Source organism: Hyposmocoma kahamanoa, unplaced genomic scaffold (genome assembly GCF_003589595.1).
Source record: "Hyposmocoma kahamanoa isolate Upper Pololo Valley unplaced genomic scaffold, ASM358959v1 64, whole genome shotgun sequence".
Lineage (NCBI taxonomy): Eukaryota > Metazoa > Arthropoda > Insecta > Lepidoptera > Cosmopterigidae > Hyposmocoma > Hyposmocoma kahamanoa.
In genome coordinates this window covers 19,147,394-19,171,725 of record NW_020653852.1, presented here as the reverse complement: position 1 = coordinate 19,171,725, position 24,332 = coordinate 19,147,394, and the positions used below count along the sequence as shown (strand labels likewise).

At 36.9% G+C, this 24,332-nt stretch overlaps 1 protein-coding gene across 2 annotated transcripts in view; it reads left to right on the top strand.

Annotated features, from left to right (window-relative positions):
- LOC113230754 (phospholipid phosphatase 2-like) overlaps positions 1-24,332 on the top strand; it is a 135,283-nt gene that overhangs the window by 105,550 nt on the left and 5,401 nt on the right. For both annotated transcript variants that reach the window (XM_026464833.1, XM_026464834.1), the window contains exons 3-4: positions 22,377-22,531; positions 23,892-24,112. In XM_026464833.1, the coding sequence (XP_026320618.1) occupies positions 22,377-22,531; positions 23,892-24,112 (376 nt within the window). The remainder of the gene's footprint in view (positions 1-22,376; positions 22,532-23,891; positions 24,113-24,332) is intronic.

Genomic DNA, 24,332 nt, shown 5'->3' with positions numbered 1-24,332 from the left:
CGTTTGCAGACTATGTCCGAATCCTATCAGTTCCGAATCCGAGAAATGACGGTCCGAAATGTCTCGTTTAACAAGCTATATTCGTATTTTCTTCGGATTTGAATCGGAATTAGTGCACAAGCGAAACACATCCGAAATGGGTCAGAGTGTTCTAGAACTGTATAATCTTGGATTCGGAACAAATACGAACAGTATCAGAACAATCAGAACAATATCTGCTTGAAAGATTGTCAAACCATCAAACTATTTGGCTACCACAGCTTTAAATATTATATGAAAATCATTATTATAATAATTTGCCTAATTACACACGCGCGCTTGAAAATACTTACGCATACACCCATGAGTAAATAGGTAAGTAGGAATTTTGAAGCAATCGATATCCGTCGTGTCGAATCACGTGATCGGGACATGGGATTTTTCGCTTCTTGATAGTTCTCATCAGCTGGCGTGAGATGATAATGGTGTGAAGTGCCGTTATACTATGTAGGTGTAAAAACTAACATGCTTTAGTTTGTCGGCCCTGTATATTCTTTTATTGCAATTTGCATTTTATTGCAAAAAAAACATTAGCTTTTTAAACGGTTTAAATTAAACACAACACCTATTAACTTCTTCATGGCGTTTCCGTGTTCCAATAGTTTATTATGTTAGAAGCACCGAGTATGATGTTTATTAGCTTTCAAACTCAATTTTTTGTTTTGTTTTTCCTAATCAACCTGAGTAATAACGACTTGTAAAAGTTGTAGTTTAAATTAGTCGTTAAAATTACCTATTAAGATACATTTTATGGCTTTACACTAAGTTATAAATATAAGCTTGTTAAGTTGTGGGCTTTTCTACATGTTTTTTTAATAAAAACTTTATTTTTATGTAAACTTAACATAGTCATCAATAATGCGTACTGCGGCAATGCACACTTTGTTTGCTGTTATAAATGAAGCAAAGCACTAATTAAACTTTGGCAATATTTCTTTTTTTATGATACATAGCGACGGGGCAAACAACTCGTAGACCTGGTGGCAAGCTACATGCCTGTCCATAACAGTTGCACTCAGAATTTTAAATCATAAAGATCTGGGAGCACTACCACTGCGCCCGTCACCCTGAAACGTAATGTCTCATGTGCCTGTAGTTTCACCAGCATCCTTACCCTTCAGAACCGGAACGCAGCATTACTCACATTACTGCTTGGCGGCAGAAATAGGTAAGGTGGCAATATTTCCCTGGACGAACTCTTTCACAAGGACCTCTAATGCTACTGCTATAATCGACGAAAGAACCGCCAAGCCGATGAGTATACATTTTCAACGAAACAAAGCAGTTAAGAGTCCAAAATGGGCTTTATCCTGTGACACGGTTCATCTTAACTAAAATTGACAGTACACAAGTAATACCAAGGTACGAAAACCGAGTACTCTATATTTTGTCCTTCTGAACATAAATAAATAAACATTAGACAATATCACATACGTTGCTTTGATCCCAAAATAATTAACTAAAGCACTTGTGTTATGGAAATAGGTAACGACGGCGGTACAACAAACACCCAGACCCGAGACAATGTAGAAAAGTTATTATGCCACCTATATTTTAGTCAGTTTCTGTTATTTTAATAAACAGTAATATTTAATTACTAATGTTAAGGTCCCCGAATTTTGTGAAAAAGAAAAAAAAATAAACAAAATTCGAGTAAAATAAAGAAAAAGCAACTTTACGAGAAAAAAGAAACAAAAAACAAAATAAAAACAAACAGGTCCAAAAATTAAGTTGGCGTAGCATTCATTGACTTACAATTATATGGACGTCGGGTCCGCGCTAAAAAGTGTCCGAACTTATAGGGCGTTAAAATCGTATAGAGAGCGTCACTCACGCTTTAGTCTTCGTTTGTTTGACTGACAGTGAAGCAAGCAAAATTAGACAGTACTGCGATGACATTACAATTTAAAAGCTTTTTCATATTCCTTTACATGTCACTACGTTTAAATAGGTTGACTTGGGACATTTTTTTCGTGGTTTTTGTATTAGACCCGTCGTCCATTTATTTGTAAGTCAATGGTTGGAGGTATCGTTTTTATCTAATACTAAGAACAGTGACTTTGAAACGTAATACCTGGTAATTCATTAGACATCACTAACGTATGAAATATAATACCTAAATGTCAGATATCTCGAGGCTATCTTTCAACACACACTTAACTTATAATTTTATTATCTTATTTAGTACTTATACATGTTTGTCAATAGAATTGCAATACTTTTTTTCGGTAATCAAATATTATTGGTTTAAGCCAATGTTTAAAATCCGTTTAATTCTCCGTCTTCTTCTGAACTAACGGCTAGTGTATAAAGTAAAACCCAAAGAGTGTTTTAGAAGGTTCATTATGTTTCTTAATCCCTAGGACATAATGAAAACAGAAACAGCTAAACCTCGTAAGCAACGGGATAGACGGAGGATTTTTGTCTAAACTTCAAGTAATAAAAAAATAGAGCGGGAAAAAAAACCTTTCTGAAATCACGTAATAATATTTATTAATTATTATTTACTAAAAGTACCATAAATATGGCACCCTTAAAAATAAAGTGACGTAACGCATCACCACACTTATCAGAATTGACTTGAGTCGATTAATTTTTAAGTTTATTGAATGTCACGATATTTTACTACCATTACCATTACCTATACATATTATATATTCAATTTTTTTTGTGAAAGTACTCCAATAGTTTGTTATAATTATTATAACAAAGGTCGAGACACTAAGAAAAATTCATTCGATCAGGCTGAATTCCGACCAGCACCTTCAGGCATCGAGTATATAACCAGAAATAGACACGAAATGTCATTTAATGTGTTTGAAAACGATTCTGCCAAATCATTACGAGGACAACTGCGTTTCGACCGCATTCGAAACAATTGACGGGTGTCGTCAAATGTCGTCAAACGGTGTTGCCTAGCAAGTTAAGGATACTACCTGGTTAAATATTATATCTTCGAGTGAAGCGACTCACATAATAGTGATCGAACTTTACTTCAAGAAGTTCGTTTGATCATCTATTGTATTAGTTTCCCAAAACCTAATATAAGCCTTGCACATTTTCGACTAATTTCGACATTTATATAATTACAAAATAACGCACGTATAACTTAAAATTAAATCAACACTCCATTTACTACAGGATGTGTGTAAAATTCCCGAAACAGATGTTAATATCAGAGTTGAAAAAGGAAGTAGTCGTTTTTTATGGCCGTTCAAAAATATTTGACACGATTTTTAGTCGTTGCCACTTCGAATTTTTATTCAAGTTAAAGTTTTTTTTTTATGATATCGACTGACAGAACAGACAAGTCGTGAGCCTGGTGATAAGCGACACTTCCACCCATAACAGCTGCATTGCCACTCAGAGCTTAAAATTGCAAAGTTCTGAGCCCTAATTCTGCAATTTTTTTTGAAACCACTATCATCATAATTCCATTGAAACCCCACTGACATTATATTGCAATTATGATAGTATTTGTTAACCAACTTTAAAAAAGGAGGACGTTCTAAATTCGACTGTATTTTTTTGTATCTATGTTACGGGATAACTCATTGCATGCATTTGTGAACCGATTTTGATGAGACTGGCACACTAGGGAATGAATCCGGTTTCGCGCACTTCCCGGTAACCAAGCGGTGGCAAATCGATGTAATTCCACGACTTTTCAGGTCGGTTTTTTTAGTACTCTGTACTGAGATTATTATTCTGCTATAGTCCATTTGTTTAGGTACTTAACTAAATGTAAACAATCTTGATACATCTTTTTATTGAAGCATATTATACTTTTATTTACAAATCAATAGGTATAGATATAGGCATGCAATTTCATATGAAGCTAAGTATTTGTATTTTGCATTTGAAGGTAAGTAAAAAGCACTTTATAATGTCATCATCATCATTCAGCCATACGACGCCCACTGCTGGGCGTAGGCCTCCCCCAACGATCTCCACGACGATCGGTCCTGCGCTGCCCGCATCCATCGACTTCCCGCGACCTGTACCAGATCGTCGGTCCACCTTGTGGGGCGCCTACCCACTGAGCATCGTCCGGTGCGCGGTCATCGCCATAACGGCCATCGGTTCTCCTAGCTATGTGCCCCGCCCACTGCCACTTCAGCTGAGCAGTTCTTCGAGCTATGTCGGTTACCTTAGTTCTCCTACGGATTTCCTCATTTCTGATTCTATCATATAGGGAAAAACCGAGTATCGCTCTCTCCATTGCCCGCCGAATGACCTTGAGCCTTCTTCTTAGGCCCATTTATAAATGTATATTTCTTTGAATAGACACCTCAAGATTATTTACATTTAGTTAAGTACTTCAAGAAATGGACTATAAATTCTAGTTGCAATGGCAGTGGAGTCTGAATTTCATCCAATTCGAATTCATTCAATCAATCGCTGACGATGGATATTGTCTTACTAAAAGTACCATGGAAATATGCATATCTCAATATTTATGTCGTATAAACAACAATATGATTAACAGACTTCAAAAAAAGAGGAGGTTCACAAATCGACAGTATTTTTCTTGTACGTATGTTACGCGATTTTGAACTCTTGTGAACTGATATTGATGAACCTCTCGAAGAACCGGATGAAGTCAAGTGACATAGGTCTGTGACAACACTGGACACTGGCTGATTTGGGATCAGAACCTGAACTTGTGCGCACAGGTCATAGTGCCCTTCCCGCATAACCAAGAGGGTGATAGGAGGGGCACTATAGATATAACTTATGTAGAATGATATGGGACTGGCCGCCACTATAATCTGGCCGCCCTAGGCCCGGGCCTACTGGGCCTTAGAGCAAATCCGCCACTGAATATAGTTAAGGTAAAAATACGGTGACAGTTCCTCTCAGGACGAGTTGATTTACGAGGACCTCTACTGCTACTAAAATAGCTATAATTTGGTTGTTTCGAGATGAAAGGGTTAAGAATCACTACCGGTTTACATGTCGTCGATCTAGGATGATCAGATTGTAAGATTTCTTTTCTGAGAGTTTATTTTTATCATATTCAATGCCCTGACAAAGTACAAGCTGTTTTACAGAAAATCAATGTAAATAAGAAAGTAAACAATAGAGTATTAAAGTTTAATGACCTCAAACTTTTAATTTATTTAATTGTTTAATTCATGTGATTATTTATAGATACAATTTATAAAACCTCACCATACCTATTTCTGCCGCCAAGCAGTAATGTGAGCATTACTGTTTTCCGGTTATAAAGGGTGAGGGTGCTAGTGAATTTACATGCCCATCTTGAGCAGGAACTTGTCAACGTATGTCTCAGGGTGACGGACGCTGTGGCAGTGCTCTTCAGAGCCTTGTGATTTAAAGCACTGAGTGGTACTGCAACTGTTATGGACAGGCGTGTCACTTACCAGCAGGCGCACGACTTGTTCACCCCGTCACTTGGTATCATAAAAGAAAATAATTTTAAATTACTTGTTAAAACTACTGGTGAATTTGGATTTTGTGTTTTTCTAATAAATATTATAGTAACAAGAAGTCTGTCACGTACATCCAGCGGGCGCAGTGGCAGTGCCCTTCAAATCTTTGTGAGTGATACTGCAACCTGTTAAGGACAGGCGTGTCGCTTACCAGCAGGCGCACGACTACCATGAGTACCATGCACATGTTGGTCCCGTCGCTGGTCTCATAAAAAAAAACCCCGTTACAAAACTGTGTAACTCGAAAACATCAATAATGAAATAATGAGCCTAGACACCATAGTTCTACATACTGAAACCAGTTAGTTCTGTAGACTGAAGATCTCGTGGAATATTTTCAAACGCCATCCATTATCTTATCATTGAACTACGTCGTTCGGAGCTGTCGTTCAACTACTAAACAAGAACTGCATTAGGACAGCAGAGCCTGTATACAATATTCATTCATGCGATCAGTTTTCCATTATATGCTTAAATACATTCATAAATCATATTTATATTGCTAAAGACTCAGATACTCGTTACGTAACAAAAATGAACAGAAGCAAAGACAGTTTACTGTACCTTATTGCAAGTCGTAAATAAACAATGACACTTATATTTCTAAGCTTATAAATGTAACAACAAATACGCCCACTATGCAATTACAGTCTAATCAAATCAGTATAATGATCAACGTTGAAATCAATAAGCCCGCACACGAATATCTTTGTCTATTTGCACTGACCCCATAGCCTCGATGCTAATTGCAACAACTAAACGCAGACCACAGTATACAGAAAAATTTGCAGTAAGGCAAGTTTAAAACCAGGCGCAGAAAATAATGTACTGCTTGGTGATGATCAATGGAGTTCAGCAACAACCGAATCGTAGCCTAGAAGTGGTTACAGAACCGTAGCGTATAACAAGACGACGACAATGGATAAACACCCGAAATATTGGTGTGTTTGAAAAAACTAACAAGTCGTGCGCCTAGTGTTATTAATAAATCGTTATATATATATAACTATAACGTTATATATATATTTCTAAATTTACCAAATTTAGGGAAAAAAACCAAGGCGCTGTTTTGTTTTTTCATGTTTTTTTTTTTTCAAAAATCTGAAAAAAAAAATTTCTTTTCAAGTTACAACACTACGTGCGTCTGATGCTTTGCATGCGATTGATGATGAAGCTTCTTAGGTGACTCGAGTATTACTTATTTCACAGTCATTCTTTCGGACGGATGTCGAATGGAGAACTGGACTAGATCCCCAGATCTGTAAAAAAATGACTGCACTTCCAATATGTAAACTTAATAACTATTTAACTTACTTACTTATTACTATACTACAACAAAACTGCATTACCAAAATTACAACTGCAGTTCACAAAAACTATATGCCCTACAACAACAACTAAACGTCTATGTAATACGGCACATGATTAGTTAAAATTCACGTATTTGAAAAGTAAAGTTAAATTGGGATAGTTTGGATCGCGGTCAGGCACGGTGTTAATTTAATAAAACCATCGTATAATGGTTGCGGCTTGTATAGATGCCGATATTATTTCATGCGGGCTTCCTTTCAATTTGTTCGAAGTAGTCTTTGTTCTTGGTTCGCCGTTATAAACGGCTATAGCCCTTTTGATACCGCGGCAGCAGAATAATGCTTACAAAACCATAATACCGCCTCACGCATATCGTCTTCTGAAGCACAGTTTTGAAGGGTAAACTTTCTGGTGAAATTACGGGCACATGGTAATTGTCAACTTATGTCTCAGGGTAACGGGCGCAGCGGCAGTTTAAAGCTTACCAATCTTTGCAATTTAAAGCTCTGAGTGGCACTGCAATTGTCATTGACAGGCTTGTCGCTTACCCCCACGCGCACGACTTGTTCGTCCCGTTATTTATTTATTATGAAAAAAACAGTTCAAAACCGGAACGCAGTAATGCTTACATTACTGCTTGACAAGGTGGCAATATTTCCCTGAACGAACTCGTTCACAATGAACTCTACTGCTACAATCGACGAAAGGGCCGCTAAGCTAAAATGAGCACACGTTTGTCGCTTGCACCCACAGATATGGGAGCACGCAGCCACTTGATGGATGCCGGAGAATGGCCAGTGCCAACGAGGCAGACCAAGAAGATGGCGAGATGACTTGGATGCATATATTATACGAGAACTGATCTAACATTGCGTCAAACTGGGAAGTCGAAGGTCGAAAGAAAAGACCGTTGTCCTGCAGACGCAATAGCCTAATTAAAAATACCTTTTTTATAAAACAAAAAATCGACTTAGAATAACATAGAATTAGATCTATTTGCCAAGTTCTATTGAAGTCGCTTACCGGAAGGGTATTTTCTTCAAATTTAAATGGGACCCAATACTGAGATACCCTCTTTCCAACAAAAAAGAATCGTCAAAATGCTGGAGTAATTACGTAACATACACACTAAAAATAACACACAGTCGAATTGAGAACCTCCAACTAAAAATCAAGTTACATAGATATTCTATTAGTTATGTACAAATGAACTTAAATCAAATTACATATTGTCTGTCTGCGGATCTTTGGTACTGGATTTCAACAGCTTTTTTGCCGTTGCGCCACGAGACCTATGAAAATTTCTTTAGGTATTTAACCAGGTACCTTTACAGCTACCAGAGAACCGACAAATTACATATTATCGACGTAATCGACGAACGTCGGCACAAAAACCTTTGAGTCACATTTTGAATTATTCTTTTTTTTAATTGCCGAACAGTAGTTTTTGTTCGTTTCCGCGAATAATTTATCAACCCGAACGTCAATACTAAATCCGCTTTAAAAATATGTTTCAAATGCACGGATCTAAACAGAATGCGACAAATCCATCTCATGAAAAAAACTCGACGAAATTGGAATCAAAATGCTTCAGTTTTTGTTCCGAAGTTTTTTTTTTTATTTATCACGGATATCCGTATTTACTATGAGAGAAAATTCTACAAATCATACTCACTCTCGTTCACATATCGTGTGTAACTGCAATTTTAACTTATGTAATGCCAATATACAATGCTGTTAAAAGTGAAAGATTTTAACGACTTGTGGTGAAAACAACGCAACTCAGCAGAATACTACGTTATTACCATCATTACCCATGTGTAATAAAAGTAAAAAAAAAGAAAATGTTCTTATCTATGTACAACCAAACCACAAACCGTCACCCTGAGGTATAAGTTGACACGTCCCATGTGCCTGTAATTTCACCAGCACCTTACCCTTCAAAACTGGAGCACAGTAATGCTGACATTATTGCTTGGCGGCAGAAATAGGTAAGGTGGCTACTAGGTAACGTACGACTCTGAACGAGGTCTACTGCTATTGAAATATTGGATATTCCAATGATTCGCACGTAGCATTTCATTTCCACATTTATTTGGCGAAGTTCTCTAAACGCTTTAACTTGGACTTAAGGCAAGAGTGAATAGGCATTATTTAGATGTGCGTGCATCATCGTCGACCTCATCGCCACTTTCCATCCGGCGAGATGGAGGTCTAATGCGCTCTTTTTATTTACAATGAAATTTATACTCAAAAACATACATACTTCATTTTTCCAGAGAGGACTGAAAGCTTATTGAAATAAAATAACTTTAAAATAACTTCTGTGACTATCAATTCCCATCCAATAACATGATATTGGAATATGTGTATAACAATAACAACAACAACTTTAACAACAAGAACATCATTAACAACAATCACAGTAATAACGTTTTTTAATGATGTTCGATCGCAGTAGAGCTCCTTGTGAAAGAGTTCGTCCAGGGGAATACTGCCAACTTACCTATTTCTACCGCCAAGCAGTAATGCTCACATTACTGGTTTACGGCTTTGAAGCGTAAGGGTGCTGGTGAAGTTACAAGTACGTACATGAAACTTGACAATTTCTCAAGGTGACAGGCGCAGTGACAATGTCTCTCCGATCTTTGCAATTGAAAGCTCTAAGCGGCACTGCAACTGCTGTGGACAGACGTGTCGCCGAACAGGCGGGAGTGGCCCTACTTGTCTTATGGCACTGTTCCATAAAAATCCAATAAAACCTTACAAATTAGGAGTTGTTGCCATATCATCAGACTGGTTTTTTTGTTTAGTTTGAGACTCGATGACTAAAACCATTAAGACTATATCTATACCTGAACATATACTTTCACAATCGTGTCTTTGCAGTCTCGACTTCCTTGCACATGACGCCATCCAACTACTTCTAGTAAGGCTGCATCGCGGCCTTGTACTATAAAAAATTCGCAATGTACGTTGAATACAAACAACATATTTGATTACCCGAGAAGAAGCGCACATAAAGTCTTAATCTAGGGCGGTTATTAACACAATAATAGCTCATATGTTTGTACCACGGCTCGTTTGATTATAGCGAGCAATGCAACGGTTGCATTGCATAGCACCCACTGACCTGTTTCCACCATCGTAATCTCGCATCACTGTTATTTTAAATTACAAACTTATTTCCGCGGAAAATTGTTTGTTTTATTATGGGTTTGTATTGCTAGAGTCTAGTTAACGTGTTGCAATAAAGGTAAGATTTATTGGAAATCAATTTTCTATTACATCTTTATATATATATAAAATACTACCTTCCTGGGGCGATAATTTTCCATTTCCCGGGGAATAAAGTTTTATTACCTCAAAATTACGTATAACATAACTGACCCTATATTAAAGTATGTCGGGCACATGTATGACACCACATAGATTCTTGTAGAATACGCTTTATGCGGAAGCTGTCATGCAACTACAAACTCCGCACAATGGTCGGAATTGAGGCCTTCCCTTACATAGGAATTTAAAAAAATAGACTACTAGTTTTGTCTTTCTGCAAAAGAAAAAGTTGAAAAGTGGTCTTAACCATTTCAAATGTATGAAAATGAAAATGTATTTTGAAACATCTCATTCCCGTTAAGAGCTGTAGAGCTAATACTTATTAGATCGATAGTCATTCCATATGACCTTTGACCTTAACCCCACGCGTCCCCTTTCAAAAGATATTGTTTAATAAAAAGTGCAATATTAGCCGCCATTTTTTTGTGCCAAACTACCACACCAACTAGGGAATTTCCTGTATTATGAGTACCAGAGAAACGAAATTCACTCGATCCCAGGATCGAACCCGAACCTCCACATCCACCGAGGTCGTCAAAATTTACAACTTTTTTTAATGTAATATAATAAGTGTAATATCAAGTGACGGGACGAACAAGTCGAGAGCCCGGTGGTAAGCGATTCGCTTATCCATAACTGGTGGTGCGAAATGAAGATTAATTACCTTAAAAGGTACTTGTACTACGAGTAATTGCACTTGCAAGTAACTTCCTATAAGGACTGGAAGTATATGGTAGTAGGTACGAAGAACAGGGAAATTGATGGAACATGCACACTCGACTTTTCTTTCTTTGCGCTGGCAGCACTTCCGCCTGGATACAGCCACAGGAGGAAAAATCCTCAGGTTCACAACTGAGCACAGTGTATTGCGAACAAAATAAACAATTAAAAACACAATCGCGCTAGTTAGCCATTTTTAACCGTCTTCCAAAAAAAAGTAGGACAGAACGTATAACATGTTCGGCTGTATGTAGTTTTATGTATTTTCAGATATCTCCGTCAATTGTGGACCGATTTTAACGCTTACATTACTGCTTGGCTTCAGAAATAGATAAGTAGCTCTACTCCGACTGAAAGAAGTTTTAAACTTTGAAAATGGTAAAATTTGAATATCAACCGTAATCTTATTAAAGAAGCGTACCTCCCTGACTCTTCCACAAGGAGCTCTAAGCTACATGTCAGAATAAGTTATAGCAGTGGTGGTGCGTTGTGAGGACCGGGATCGTGCGTAAATGAGACGTCAATGTGGTATGACGAACGTTTATAGTCTACTTACTAACCTGAAAATACATACTTAAACACTAAAAAGTGAGCGAGGTGGCGTCATAAACTACACTACCTCTGTTATTTAAAAAGATATTGTTTTTTAAATATTTTTTTATGATTCTTTTACACAGAACTTATTATAGACATGACATTGTTATTACAATTTGTTATCGAAATAAAATTACAAAAAAAAAATACAATTAATCAATGGTTGGTGTCAAATTTAATTTGAATTTTGCATATTTCTTTTACGACAATTTTATTTTTTGGTTACTTTCTGTTAGTTTTGTAAACATCCATATTATTTACTAATATTATGGTCCCCGAGTTTTGTGAAAAATAAAAACAGAGATGATCAAAAAATTAAGTTGACGTAGTGTTCATTGGCGGTATCTGCATATTAATAATAATAACGCACACACTCAACATAGCCCCGCACTAGGGAGACCCTGTGTCGCGGGTGCCATGGACACACACATAGACTACCACAAATTACACCCAAATTCACGAGAGAAATAAACGTAGGCCATACAAAAATTTCTCCCGGCCCGGGAAACGAACCAGAGACCTCTGCGTGACAGGCATGGTAACCGTTCGGCCACGGAAGCAGCTGTACATAGAACACTTGTTTACTTCCCGTGTGCAACTATGGCATCATTTCAGTTATAATTTGCAATCGATATTGATTATATTATAGACACTTTCAGAATTGAATTTACTGCAGTTGCAGTGCCACTCAGATCTTTGCGATTTAAAGCTCTGAGTGGCACTACAAGTGCTATGGATAGACGTGTCACTTACCACCAGGTGCATGACTTGTTCGTCTCGTCTTTTGGTTTCATAAAAAAAAACAAAATTTCGACTATTGAGTTTAATTAAGTTTAATTTAATTTCATGTTTAAACTTAGACAAAGTACGTTTTGTAAATATCAACCTTAAAGTTACAAGATAGGCTGCATTTTCCACTAACATGTGCATTGGACTGTACGGTACATAACATGGCAATACGGTGGAAATCTAAATTTTTTTCATATAAATATGAGTTTTAAGATAAATAGTTCCAAATTCTCCAAACCATTGAAAAATGAGTTTCTCGTAAACTAAGAATGTAAATGAGAACGGAAATGAGCAATTATAAGCTTATAAATTATTAAACAACCTTCCTGATTGCCTAACATTTATAATTCTGTGTATACAGTTGGTTAGATTGGCCCAGGCTAATTATGATTGGACCACGCATATTAATACACGATTTGTGCAAGATTTGTATGAAAATCCGGAAATTTATAGGGTGCTATTAAGATATCTTAAGTATTTTATGAACTTGGTAACTTAAGCTGAAATTTCACTGCGATCGTTTTAGAGTTAACATATTCGACATTTTACGACTTAAGTACTTTGTAATGACTTTGAAATAAAAATGTAAATGTAGATTTTTTAAATGAACAACTTGTCACTAAGTAGTTATGGATTTTTTTACCATGGTATGACTTCATTTTTCTTTTTGCAGATATTTCGAAACTCCACGGTACCTAGTGATAAAAATGTTAATAATTATTTGAACCTAATTTTTTTATGATAGAATAATAATAATAACGCACACACTCATTGCCCCGCTTTAGGGTGCCATGGACACACGTCCATTAGAGGTCCTTGTAAAGTTCGTCAAGGGTTAGTACTGCCACCTTACCTATTTCTGCCGCCAAGCAATAATGTCAGCATTACTGTACCTATTCCGGTTTTGAAGGGTAAGGGTGCTGGTGAAATTACAGGCACATGGGACTTTTCAACTTATGTCTCAGGGTGACGGGCGCAGTGGCAGTGCCCCTACGATCTTTGCGATTTAAAGCTCTGAGTGCCACTGTTATGGACAGGCGTGTCGCTTACCACCAGACACACGACTTGTTCGTATCCTCAATTGGTATTATAAAAAAACACACACTACACACAAACTCACGCGAGAAATAAATGTAGGCCATACAATCTCACACACATACAAATCTTAATAATACGGCAATAAATAAACATTAATCGGGATTTTTTATTCAATTTGTAAATATCAACTAGCAACTACTGGAATATTTTAAATTCCATTTTTCGCCAGTGGCAACAATAGATATTTTTATCCCATTTGTCGCCAGTGGAAATTGCCACTGACAACAACTGAGATTTTTTTATCCCCTTTGTCACCACCTGGTATCATATACGTTTTTTTTTCTCATTTGTCGCCCGTGGGTACAAACTCAGTGGCGACGACTGGGAATACATGCGCAAGCTATGAATAACTACGTATTATAATTTTCGAGAATTACGTCACGACATGAAAAAAAAAGCATTTATTTACTAGTTAAAATATTTACAGTATCCGGTGTTGGGGCTACTTGTAAGTAAAAATTACCTGTGTTAGAAGCCCCACTCTTCCAAGTTACATTCTTTGTTTCAGTAAAAAAAGAATTGCATTTTTTAATTTATTGAATTTATTTATTAATTTTTTGTGAAATTAGTCCACTAGTTTCTTATAATTATTAATACAAAAATCGAACACAGAAAAAATTCCTTCGATCCAGCCGGATTCGAACCAACGTCTTCCAGCAATCTGTGCCAGACGCTAAGCCAACTAAGCCACGGAACGAACTAAAAAAAAACGAAAAAAAAAGTGGACCCTACGAATTTTTCAACGTGCTTGTTGCAGGTCTTTGTATCTGTGAGATTTATTTCTTAACTCCACCAGGGGCCTTTACAGCTACCAACAGCTGCTAAAGAAATTAAAATAATAAAGAATTACAAATTAAACAATGAGAATTGTAGAGGTGTGTGCGTGTGAGGGTGCGTGCGTGTGTGTGTCTGAGTGCGTTTGCATGTTTGTAAGTCAACTTAAGACTGTTATTCAACTGCCTCCATAGCCGAACGGTTACCATGCCGGACTGCCACGTAGAGGTCGAGACCTCTACGTGGCAGTCGTGGCGTGGTTCGATTCCCGGGCCGGGGGAAATATTTGTATGGCCTACATTTATTTCTCTCGTGAGTTTGGGTGTAATTTGTGGTTGTCTACCTATGTGTGTGTCCATGGCACCCTTTTTCCCGATTTCCCTAGTGCAGGGCTACGAGTGTGTTGCGTTATTATTATTATTATTGCGATATTACGTACTTGAAACTAACAAACTTACTATCACGGGACGTCCTAAATTAACCACGCGTCGCGCGCGTCGCAGTCATTTGCATTTTTTTATAATTATGAGCGCAGTCACAGCCGCATTCCAACCCGCATAGCAACTGCAAAATAACACTTGGAATGCGGTCTCGTGTAAGTACGCCCTAAGCGTGAACTTTACAGCGCAACCGAATGCACCAGACACGGACAGATTCATGGGTTCGAATCCGGGCTCGAACCTTTTTTTTATGTAAAGAAGGAAGCAAACAAGCAGATGAGCCACTTGATGGGAGGTGGTCATCGTCGCCCATGGACATTTGCAACATCAGATGAGCTGCCTATGCGTTGCCAGCCTTTGAGAGCCCTGTAAACACGCTTTTTGAAGAACCCCATGTCATAGCGCAAAGGAAATACTTCAGAAGAATGATCATTCCACATCTTACAGGGGTAACCTATCACAAAGTCGAAAATTTTTTTGTCCGAAATAACGTTTGTTCGAATTTTCATTACACCGAAAACCGAATTATAATGAAACAGTTGTTCTTTCAGGATATGTTGAATGTTTATCGCAAAGACACGATTAGGATAGGTTAAGTTAGGTTTAAAAGAAAAAAACATTTTCCTCTCAAAATTACTTTCGAGGTTATGAAATTTCGACCAAACGTTATTTCTGGCAAATGTCAATTCGGACTACTGATAGGTAACCCTTGCAGGTTCGAGGAAGGAACGAACGAGATGCCCGCGTGCTCTTACAATGCCAGGCATCTAAAATGTGGGGATGGACTCTACTCCTTTGGCGGGAAGTGCGATGGTAGAAACAAGACGGTGGCACCAGTTCAAAAAGTTCCTCAGAGCATTCCCCATTATACAGACGGTAGAACACACACAGAGAACCAACGTCTCTCCCTAGGCTAAGGGTAACCTGTGTGTTTTTCGGAATTTACGTGAGAAATTTTAGTGATAAAAACGTGTGACGTCCTCAATCCGCAAAGGACCAGCGCGGCGGACTATGGCCTAAACCCACGCCTGATAAGAGATCCGTTCTAAGCAGTTAGACGTATAAATGGGTTGATGATGATGATGACGATCTATCAACTTTATAATTTATAATATAACGTTTTACGATATCCAGTAAGTTAGCTTTAACCTTATTATATTCTTCGTCTTAAGTGTCTATACAACCTCAAATGGCGCTGGTTGATTCCGCAGTGAAACTGTTGAATCAATCAGTTTGGACAAAATATGTATCTGAATAAAATTGAGGACATACACTGATTACTATACGACGTGAAAACACGATTCCTAAATATTTTCATAAATAATAAAACAATAAATAAAATGTTTATTTCTGTAACACAATTAACGTTACATTCACAGTGGATGGTACCTCCTATTAAGCTTATCAAGCCTCTGACAGGAGGTGCCGCTCTACCGTATCTATAAATGCACATTTTACATTTTTAACTCGTCAAAACAAACGATTTTTTAATGATTTTCAACATTCTGAACTTCTAATTTTAATTTTCATAATAGAAAACAGAAACTTACATCGAAATTTTACAAGAAACCCGCTGTATTCATTAAGTACTTCACATATACCAATGATTTTTTTTTATCAACTGAACTAAATAGAACAAGTATAGTAAACGATATACATTTTTCAAATGGTTTAAATTTCGTTTGTAAAAAAATAAAGCCAGTGTCCCTCCCGCTTGACCCAAGCAAAATGAACCGTATTAGTACGAGAAAATATAGAATTCGAGCTGGGGTAGTATCGGCTCTTAACTGGCTTGTACAATGGCGTTTATTGACCTCTTGAGTTTCTTGGACAGAACGAGAATCATATAGCCCATATAACTACCAATCCAAAATTTCGGCATCATAACTATGTCATCCGCCCACAAACCATCATTTCCGTGGAACCGACTAAATTGATGACGATTTGGTACACCCACGTGGAACACTTAATCTGAAAAATGTTAATACCAATAGTGATATCCCGGTTGCATTGTAAAGACACGAACTGGAACGATTGTTTGTGGTCTTAGTGCGAGCGGGAATCTAGCGGGAGCTAGCGGAGAGCGTGAGCGAAGAATACGTGCAGAGAGAGCTAGGTTGATTGGTACACGACTGGGTGGTTAGTACCTCCAAGATTTTTGTGGCATGTGAAAGAGTTCGTTCAGGGAAGTGCTGCCACCTTACCTGTTTCTGCCGCCAAGCAGTAATGTGAGCATAACTCATTACTGAATTCCGGTGTAGAAGGGTAATAAGGGTGCTGGCAAAATTACAGGCACATGAGACTTATAAACTTATGTCAGAGTCTTTGTGCTTTAAAACTTTGAGTGGCACTGCAACTGTTATGAACAGGCGTGTCGCTTACCATCAAGCTCAAGACTTGTTCTTCCAGTCACTTGGTGTCATAAAAAAATAAGTTAAATTCGTTGCTCTGGGAACTAATATTATTTTATATAAACATTCAATAATACGTTTATAGTAAAGTATTCATATTTTGCGGCATGTGAAATTACATAATTGTCAAATTGAGAGCTACGTAATTGCCAGTGTAAAGTATTCCACATTTGTTTTAACATTGATGTCATGGAAGCGACTAAAAAATAGTATGGAATTTGAACAAAAATTGCATTTGCACTACTTATATATAATATGAGACCCACTACGTATCGCCAATTGGTTGCATATTAAACAGTTACTATTAAAAGAGTCAAAAAATGACTAAATGGAAGCCTAGTGACGATTCTAACGAATTATAAGCAGAACGAATTCTCCTTTTCCATAGATTCCTATGTCTAATAATACTTTGTAGTCTGAGAATGCGATTGCTGTAACCTTTTCTGGGACAATATTCTCACTACGTCTACTCAAAGGTGTGTGTTCAGTAGTCAATTTATTCATTTCTCAATTTTCCCATACCACTTATATTATTCCAGTCGCTGACAGGGAGGCCCTACTTTTATTGGTGCCTACGCATCTTTTTTTGTTTCTGCGCTTGCTTTCTCTATTCTACGTGTCGTACTAATTTGCGTTTCTTAATTACGACTTTTGACGGACATTTTGGCGTTTATCTGTCAAAACTAACACTCATTTGTTTACAGACATTTTATTGGCGGCAGGTACAATCAACACCATGAACATATAATGCTATAAAAGTGTAATAACGTGAGAAAAATTATATGAAATATCAGAGTCTTTTTTGTTTGTTATGATCAAGTGACGGGACGAACAAGTCATAAAGTTGCAGTGCCATACAGAGCTTAAAATCAAGAAGATCTGTGAGGTACTGCCCTGTGCGCACGTCACCTTGAGACGTAAGTTGATAAGTTCCATGTGTCTGTAATTTCACAATAGCAGGCTTAAATGCTCACATTAATGCTTGGCGGCAGAAATAGGAAAGGTGGCTACTTCTCCCGATAAATTCTTTCTCTTCAGGGAGCTCTTCTGCTGTTGAAAATGCGTTATGCTAGTACTCATAGGGGTATACTCTATTGTGCGATGTTGAGCTAAGAAAATAACTTTGTAGCAACACACAGAACCCCCAAAAAAGAACCTATTTCGACAAGTACGCGTCTCAAATTGTTTCTACCGGGAATCTGTCCTGATGCACTTCTTACTTAGCGTACACATTGCTGACAGCTACACCACAGAGGTCGTATTAAAGTACTTAGAAATTGTTATGGTTCATAAGCAACACTAACAACTATTACAGAAGATTCCGTTTCCATCGCTGAAATGTGTTGCCCCTTGTTAATATTTGCGGTTTTATTGATGTTTCTTGACAGTTATGGCGCAAGTTAGAATAATTAATATAGACAGTTTAAAGTCTCGTAAATAATTCGTAGTTAAAGAGAAGGAAATATGCAGGGTTTTATGTAAATTACTAATAACCTCGCAGTACATGGCTGACATAGGACCTGTAAAGGGCCCGAAATGTTGGTTTGTTTGTAAAAACAAATAAACGCGACTTAAATCCGAAAGAAAAATAGTTTCAATTCCTATATGTAACAGTTTTTTTTTTACAATATTTAGTGACGGAAGGAACAAGGCGTGTGCCTGATGATAAGCTACACGCCTGTTCATAACAGTTGCAGTGCCACTCAGAGCTTTAAATCGCAAAGATCAGAGGGGCACTGCCACTGCGCCCGTCACCCTGAGACATGTTGACAAGTCACCCTTACCCTTCAAAACCGGAACACAGTAATGCTGATATATTACTGATTGGCCGCAGAAATAAATAAGGTGGCAGTACTACCCTGGGCGAATTCTTTCACAAAAAATTCCACTAGGGAAACCCTTATACTTACACTAGGGACACACACACATATAGGTAGACAACCACAAATTGCACCCCAACTCACGAAAAAATAAATGTACAAATATTTTTCCCCGCCAGGGAAGCGAACCCGGGACCTCTGCTTGGCAGTCCATCACGGTCATCGTTCGAGCACGGAGACAAAACTAATCTATGGATAAATTGATTCGTATAATAATGAAAATGTAAATTATGTCGTTTCCCAAAATACCAATACAACAGATTGAAATAAATAGCGTCCAATATATCTACCAATATAATGATTGAATAATCTAGATACTAGTACATTCAAATCAATCTTTAAGGAGTCGACTTAATGGCATTTGCCATTAAGTAGCTGCATTCTGGTGAAAATGTGCACCTGGATATCTCCATACCAGTAACGTTCTCTGAAACGAGGCGGTCAATCTCTTTATACAACGTTTATAATCAAGTTATCCGAAGGAAAGACGACTGATGAAACAAATTTGTGAGGCGAGAGTGAACGGGCAATTTGGTAAGGCGAACTTACCACCACAACCAAATTGAAGACATCCAAAAGAAAGGCAAGAGTATGTATGGAAGCACAGATACGTGTCGATGGGCAAAAGATGTAGAAGATCGTGTCGCAAGTGGAACGTTGACGGCTCTGCCCACACCAATGGGACAAAGTTTACGTGTATGTTATTTTGGTGAAATAAATAAAAACAATGCTCTACTTTAAGCAGCAGTAAAGCTCATTGTGAAATAGATCGTTCAGGAAAGCACTGCCACCTTACCTGTTTCTGCCGCCAAGTTTTGAAACAACCTTTTAACATGTCAACATGTTTCTCAAGGTGACGCGTGCAGTGGCAGTGCCCCTCATATCTTTGTGATTTAAAGCACTGAATGACAGGCGTGTTCCGTCATTTACTATCATACAAAAACCGAGTAAGCTATTGATTATACAATCATAGACAGAGTTAACATGCCATTTGCAGTACATGACGGGCTGCCACAGAACATGCAAGATAAGACAAAAAAAGATGTCTCTATAGACCTTCTTTAACGAACTCGACATCCTTCTGTTGGGAATACAATAGGCTGATGAAATGAATGATTCAGACCGATGGAGTATTTTTAATTTGACAGACATAACGACGTACATCAGTCGCATAGAAAAAAAACAACGTAACGCGGTAAAATGTCATGTCAAATGTAACGTTACATTATACGTACGAAACTCGTAGATATTGCTACTAAAAGAAATAACTGATTTTCCACGGTAATTGAAACTAAGCCGTAAAACAAATAAGCATTTGTTACGTCTATCTAACTTGATTATTGTATCTATTAGTTTTACAATTACTATAAGAATTTATGTAGACTTAATAACGTAGTAAAATATAGGGAATGATTGTGTAGGCACTGCTCTCTGCGGATATACTGTCCTACTATTGGTCGTACTTTCTTTAATTAAAATTTATCTCTCTTCATTTCTTAAAATGATGGATAATAATATGACAAAACTGACATTGTAGACTACCACAGCAAGTTGTATAGTAGCAGTAGATCTCCTTATGAAAGAGTTTGTCCAGTACTGCTACCTATTTCCGTTATTGCGTTCCGGTTTTTCACTTTTTCACCTCACTAATAGCTCGGAAAGGCTTCCTTTCTCATTCGAAATCTGCGTGCAAAAGCGTTTTTTTGAAATTCGAACTGGACGACGGACTGTGGTGCACCTTACTTTTTCTTTCGATGAAAAAAAAGATGATAGCACATTCAACTACGTGATTTATCGTACATTATTTATGTAATATAAATCCGTTGGTATATTTTATTCTTATTATAAGATATCTGAAAACATACTTACAGCCGAACTTCCTCCTTCTTTGAATTCGGTTAAAAATTACCTGAAAAAGATTTTAAATCAACATGGCCGATACATAATTAATTGTAGTTTGACATTATTTTTTTATGTTTTTAATTAATACCTACTTTAATACAGCACGGACATTTTCAAATTCGTTCAATTCAAATTTTAGAAATTCGTTATTTTATTAACTAATGTATTACGGTAATATTTCTATCGGCTCTCTGTTTTATCGTCATGCGATGAAAAATATATCCTCTATTAAAAAGTCATATAATGGACTCTATATGTTCAAATAGGTTATTAAATATCACTATAATATTATAACGACCATAACAGATATAAATAAGACTTTCAAATTTCACTTGTCAATTAACTAACTGCCTGTAAATAAGCTAAGTAGCAATTTACCTGTCGATAGATATCGAAGATAAGTTACGTAGTGTACATAACTTTTTGATTATTATCGTAAATTTCAAAATGTAAACAATTTCTAAGTGCTTTAGTAGGTAGGCATAGATATATGTTTAGAAATGACAGGGCGTCTGGACTAATAAAGTGCCTTGCAAACGGGCTTTAAATTTGTAATCGAGTGTTTTATACCATAATATATAGTCTCAATACAAAGTACTAAAAAACCTACCTCAAAAGTGCGTGGAATTACCGGAAAGTGCGCGAAACTAGATTCATCCCTTAGTTTACCACCGTTAGAGGTGTAATATTTTCTTCAAATTTAAATGGGACTACTACTGATGTACCTTCTTTCCAACAAAAAAAGAATCATCAAAATCTGTTCACAAATGCCGAAAAAAATACAAAAAAAACAGTCGAATTGAGAACCTCCCCTTTTTATGAATTCGGTTAAAAAAGATTCGAACGATTCCCTGCCAATTATGTATTTAACAATTAATTTAATTTTATTATTTATTTATTATAAAAACTGTGCGCACGAACGAGCAAGTCGAGCGCCTGGTGGTAACCAAGTCCCATGTGCTTGTGATTTCACTAACACCCTTCATTGCCACCTGCAGAATTGTATTTTTATGCAAATTACAAATTTCTTCCGTATCGATAGAGAAAAGCGTGTAATTATTTGAAAACTGTGCAATTTGAGTGGAACCCAAGAAACTCACTATACTTCGATTATAGTATAGTACCAGCTTGAATGTTTGAATAATTTACATGTCAGAAAATAAAGATTTTTTACTAAGGAGACGTCCGCAAAACAGACGTTTCATACAAATTTTTCATACTTAATGAAACAAAAAGCTATGAAATAGGTGAATTTTTCTCGCTATTACAACAAGCAACTTGTAGTAGAACTTCTATTACATTCAACTGAAGGAGTGTGCACTCCTTAGGAGTTTTATATGCCCGTCACATATTCTAGAGACATACGGTGTCCCTAATAATTTTAATAAAATTATTTTTATAAAATTTCAAAATTTTTATTATGTTTCTTTAAACATATTTTTGTATTACGGACACCGTGTGTCTCTAGAATACGTGACGGGCTAATAAAACTCTTAAATGTCTTTCACTTCTTCATTTGAATGTAATACTGGTTCTTCTAGAAGTTGAATTTCTTTCGAAAATGTCTTTGCGTGAAACGTGGTGTAATAATAAAAATGACATATTGCTTCTTTTTGTCCACAGTGGCGGCAATATCAATCCTGTTAGAAGTGGGAGTTCTGCCCAGCAGACGAGCTGGCTTCACCTGCAAGGATCCTGCACTCTCCTTCCCCTACACAGGAGACACCTTCTCTATTTCACTAGTGGCTGCCATCACTATCGTCATTCCTTTTCTTGTGGTAAGTTTAAACGAGATTTTAGGGTTGACTCCCATTTATTTATCAGCACCACAAAGATAGAAGTTAGCTTGTAAGTAGAATGAGCTCATAGCTCATTTGTTTTAGCTCTTTGGAAATAATCTTTTGTTAACGTACCTACGGTAAATACAATAAGTAGTTGCATCACGTTGCCACGAGGAAATCGTGTAACTTGTTAGTTTAAGTTAATTGTTAAGCAAACCATATTGTTTATGATTGCAGCTAAATACACGCATGAATGAAAACTCCGTAGTTTTCCATCATTATTACCCATAAAAGAAAATATATACATAAGTAACATGATAACGTAATAAAATTTATATTATTCGCGTTTCAAAATAATAAAACTTTTGTTTTACTCATGAATTCAGATAGGTTGTGATGTGTGGTGATTTTTATTTGGCTTATCTTTTGTCGGTCTTCGTTTGAATAATTTCATATTTTTTATTTTTTTTATATTTACCTCACCATACTTAGTTCTGCCGCCAAGCAGTAGTGTAAGCATTCATACGTTGCGATTTGAAAAGATAATAAGGGTGCTAGTAAATGTATAGGTACGGACAACGGCACTTCAGACTACACATTTTTGTTTGAAAATCGCCTCCATAGCACAGGAACAAGATACGTCAATGTGTAGAACTTAACTATTTATACCTCTCTCCGGATCCTCCGGATCTGGTTATTATTATCGAAAATCGCTTCATCGATGGTTGCGATATCGAAAACGTTACATCGAATATCGAAGTACGTTATACCGATGTTGCGAACCACCAGTGGGTTAAAAAACCAATCAAACCGCCTGGGTTTTAATTGGGTTTTAAATCGTTAGCGGAATCGGTGAATACGAAATTTGCTATAATTCTATTCGACGAAATAATTTTTTTTTTTATGAAAAAATTGCAACTCCACATGATACAATCCTTTCAATTCTGTGAATTGTTGTTACTAAGAAAGCGCACTACGATTCAATTTTTACGAAAATGGATTCAAACGCAAGTCAAAATTGGATTTATTCCAATGCGATTTTCTCGCAAATCAATTCCATAGAAAAGCAAATCGAATCGTCTAAACAAATATTTAGTTGTAAATAGTTTTTGCCTTCGATTTCGGGCATTAACGGATTTTACTTAGGATTGTTAGAATCCGAGCGCGTCAATGTAGTGTTTTATATGATTGCCTGGTAGAGAGTGCCTTATGTGTATCCGCTATTTATATTATATTGTATTTTGAAAAAAGTTAAAATTAAAATTAACTTTGTGTATTACAAATAAATATCAGTCTAATTTTAATCTCTGATAAAATTAATTTGCCAATACATTTAAAAAAATCACATTCTTTTCAGCTATGGTCTGTAGAAGCAATCCTCCACAGAGAAGATGAATACACATTAAAGAAGAACAAGCTATGCGTAAGCGCAAAGACCGCAGCGCTACTCTACCGGGACTATATACATGGGGCTGTGGTTGTTTTGACAATCCTGGAGGTGGTTAAATGCGTTGTTGGCTTGCCGAGACCTACGTTCTTCGATTTATGTGATCCTGATACTGGACGATCTTGTAACGGGTAAGTTACCTTCATCCAGTAGCGTAAGCATCGACTTCTGCCGCCGGGGGCCAACCAAAATCTGCTACCCCCCTCTATTTTCACAATTACAAACGTAGTTTGGGCATGCTTGGCTTGATTGTGTTTTATATTCACCTGCTGTCGCCATCTTTGTCTTGTTCAGGATATAGTCCTGAACTACTTCTTTCTTATTTATTTACTTATTTATTTATTCACAATA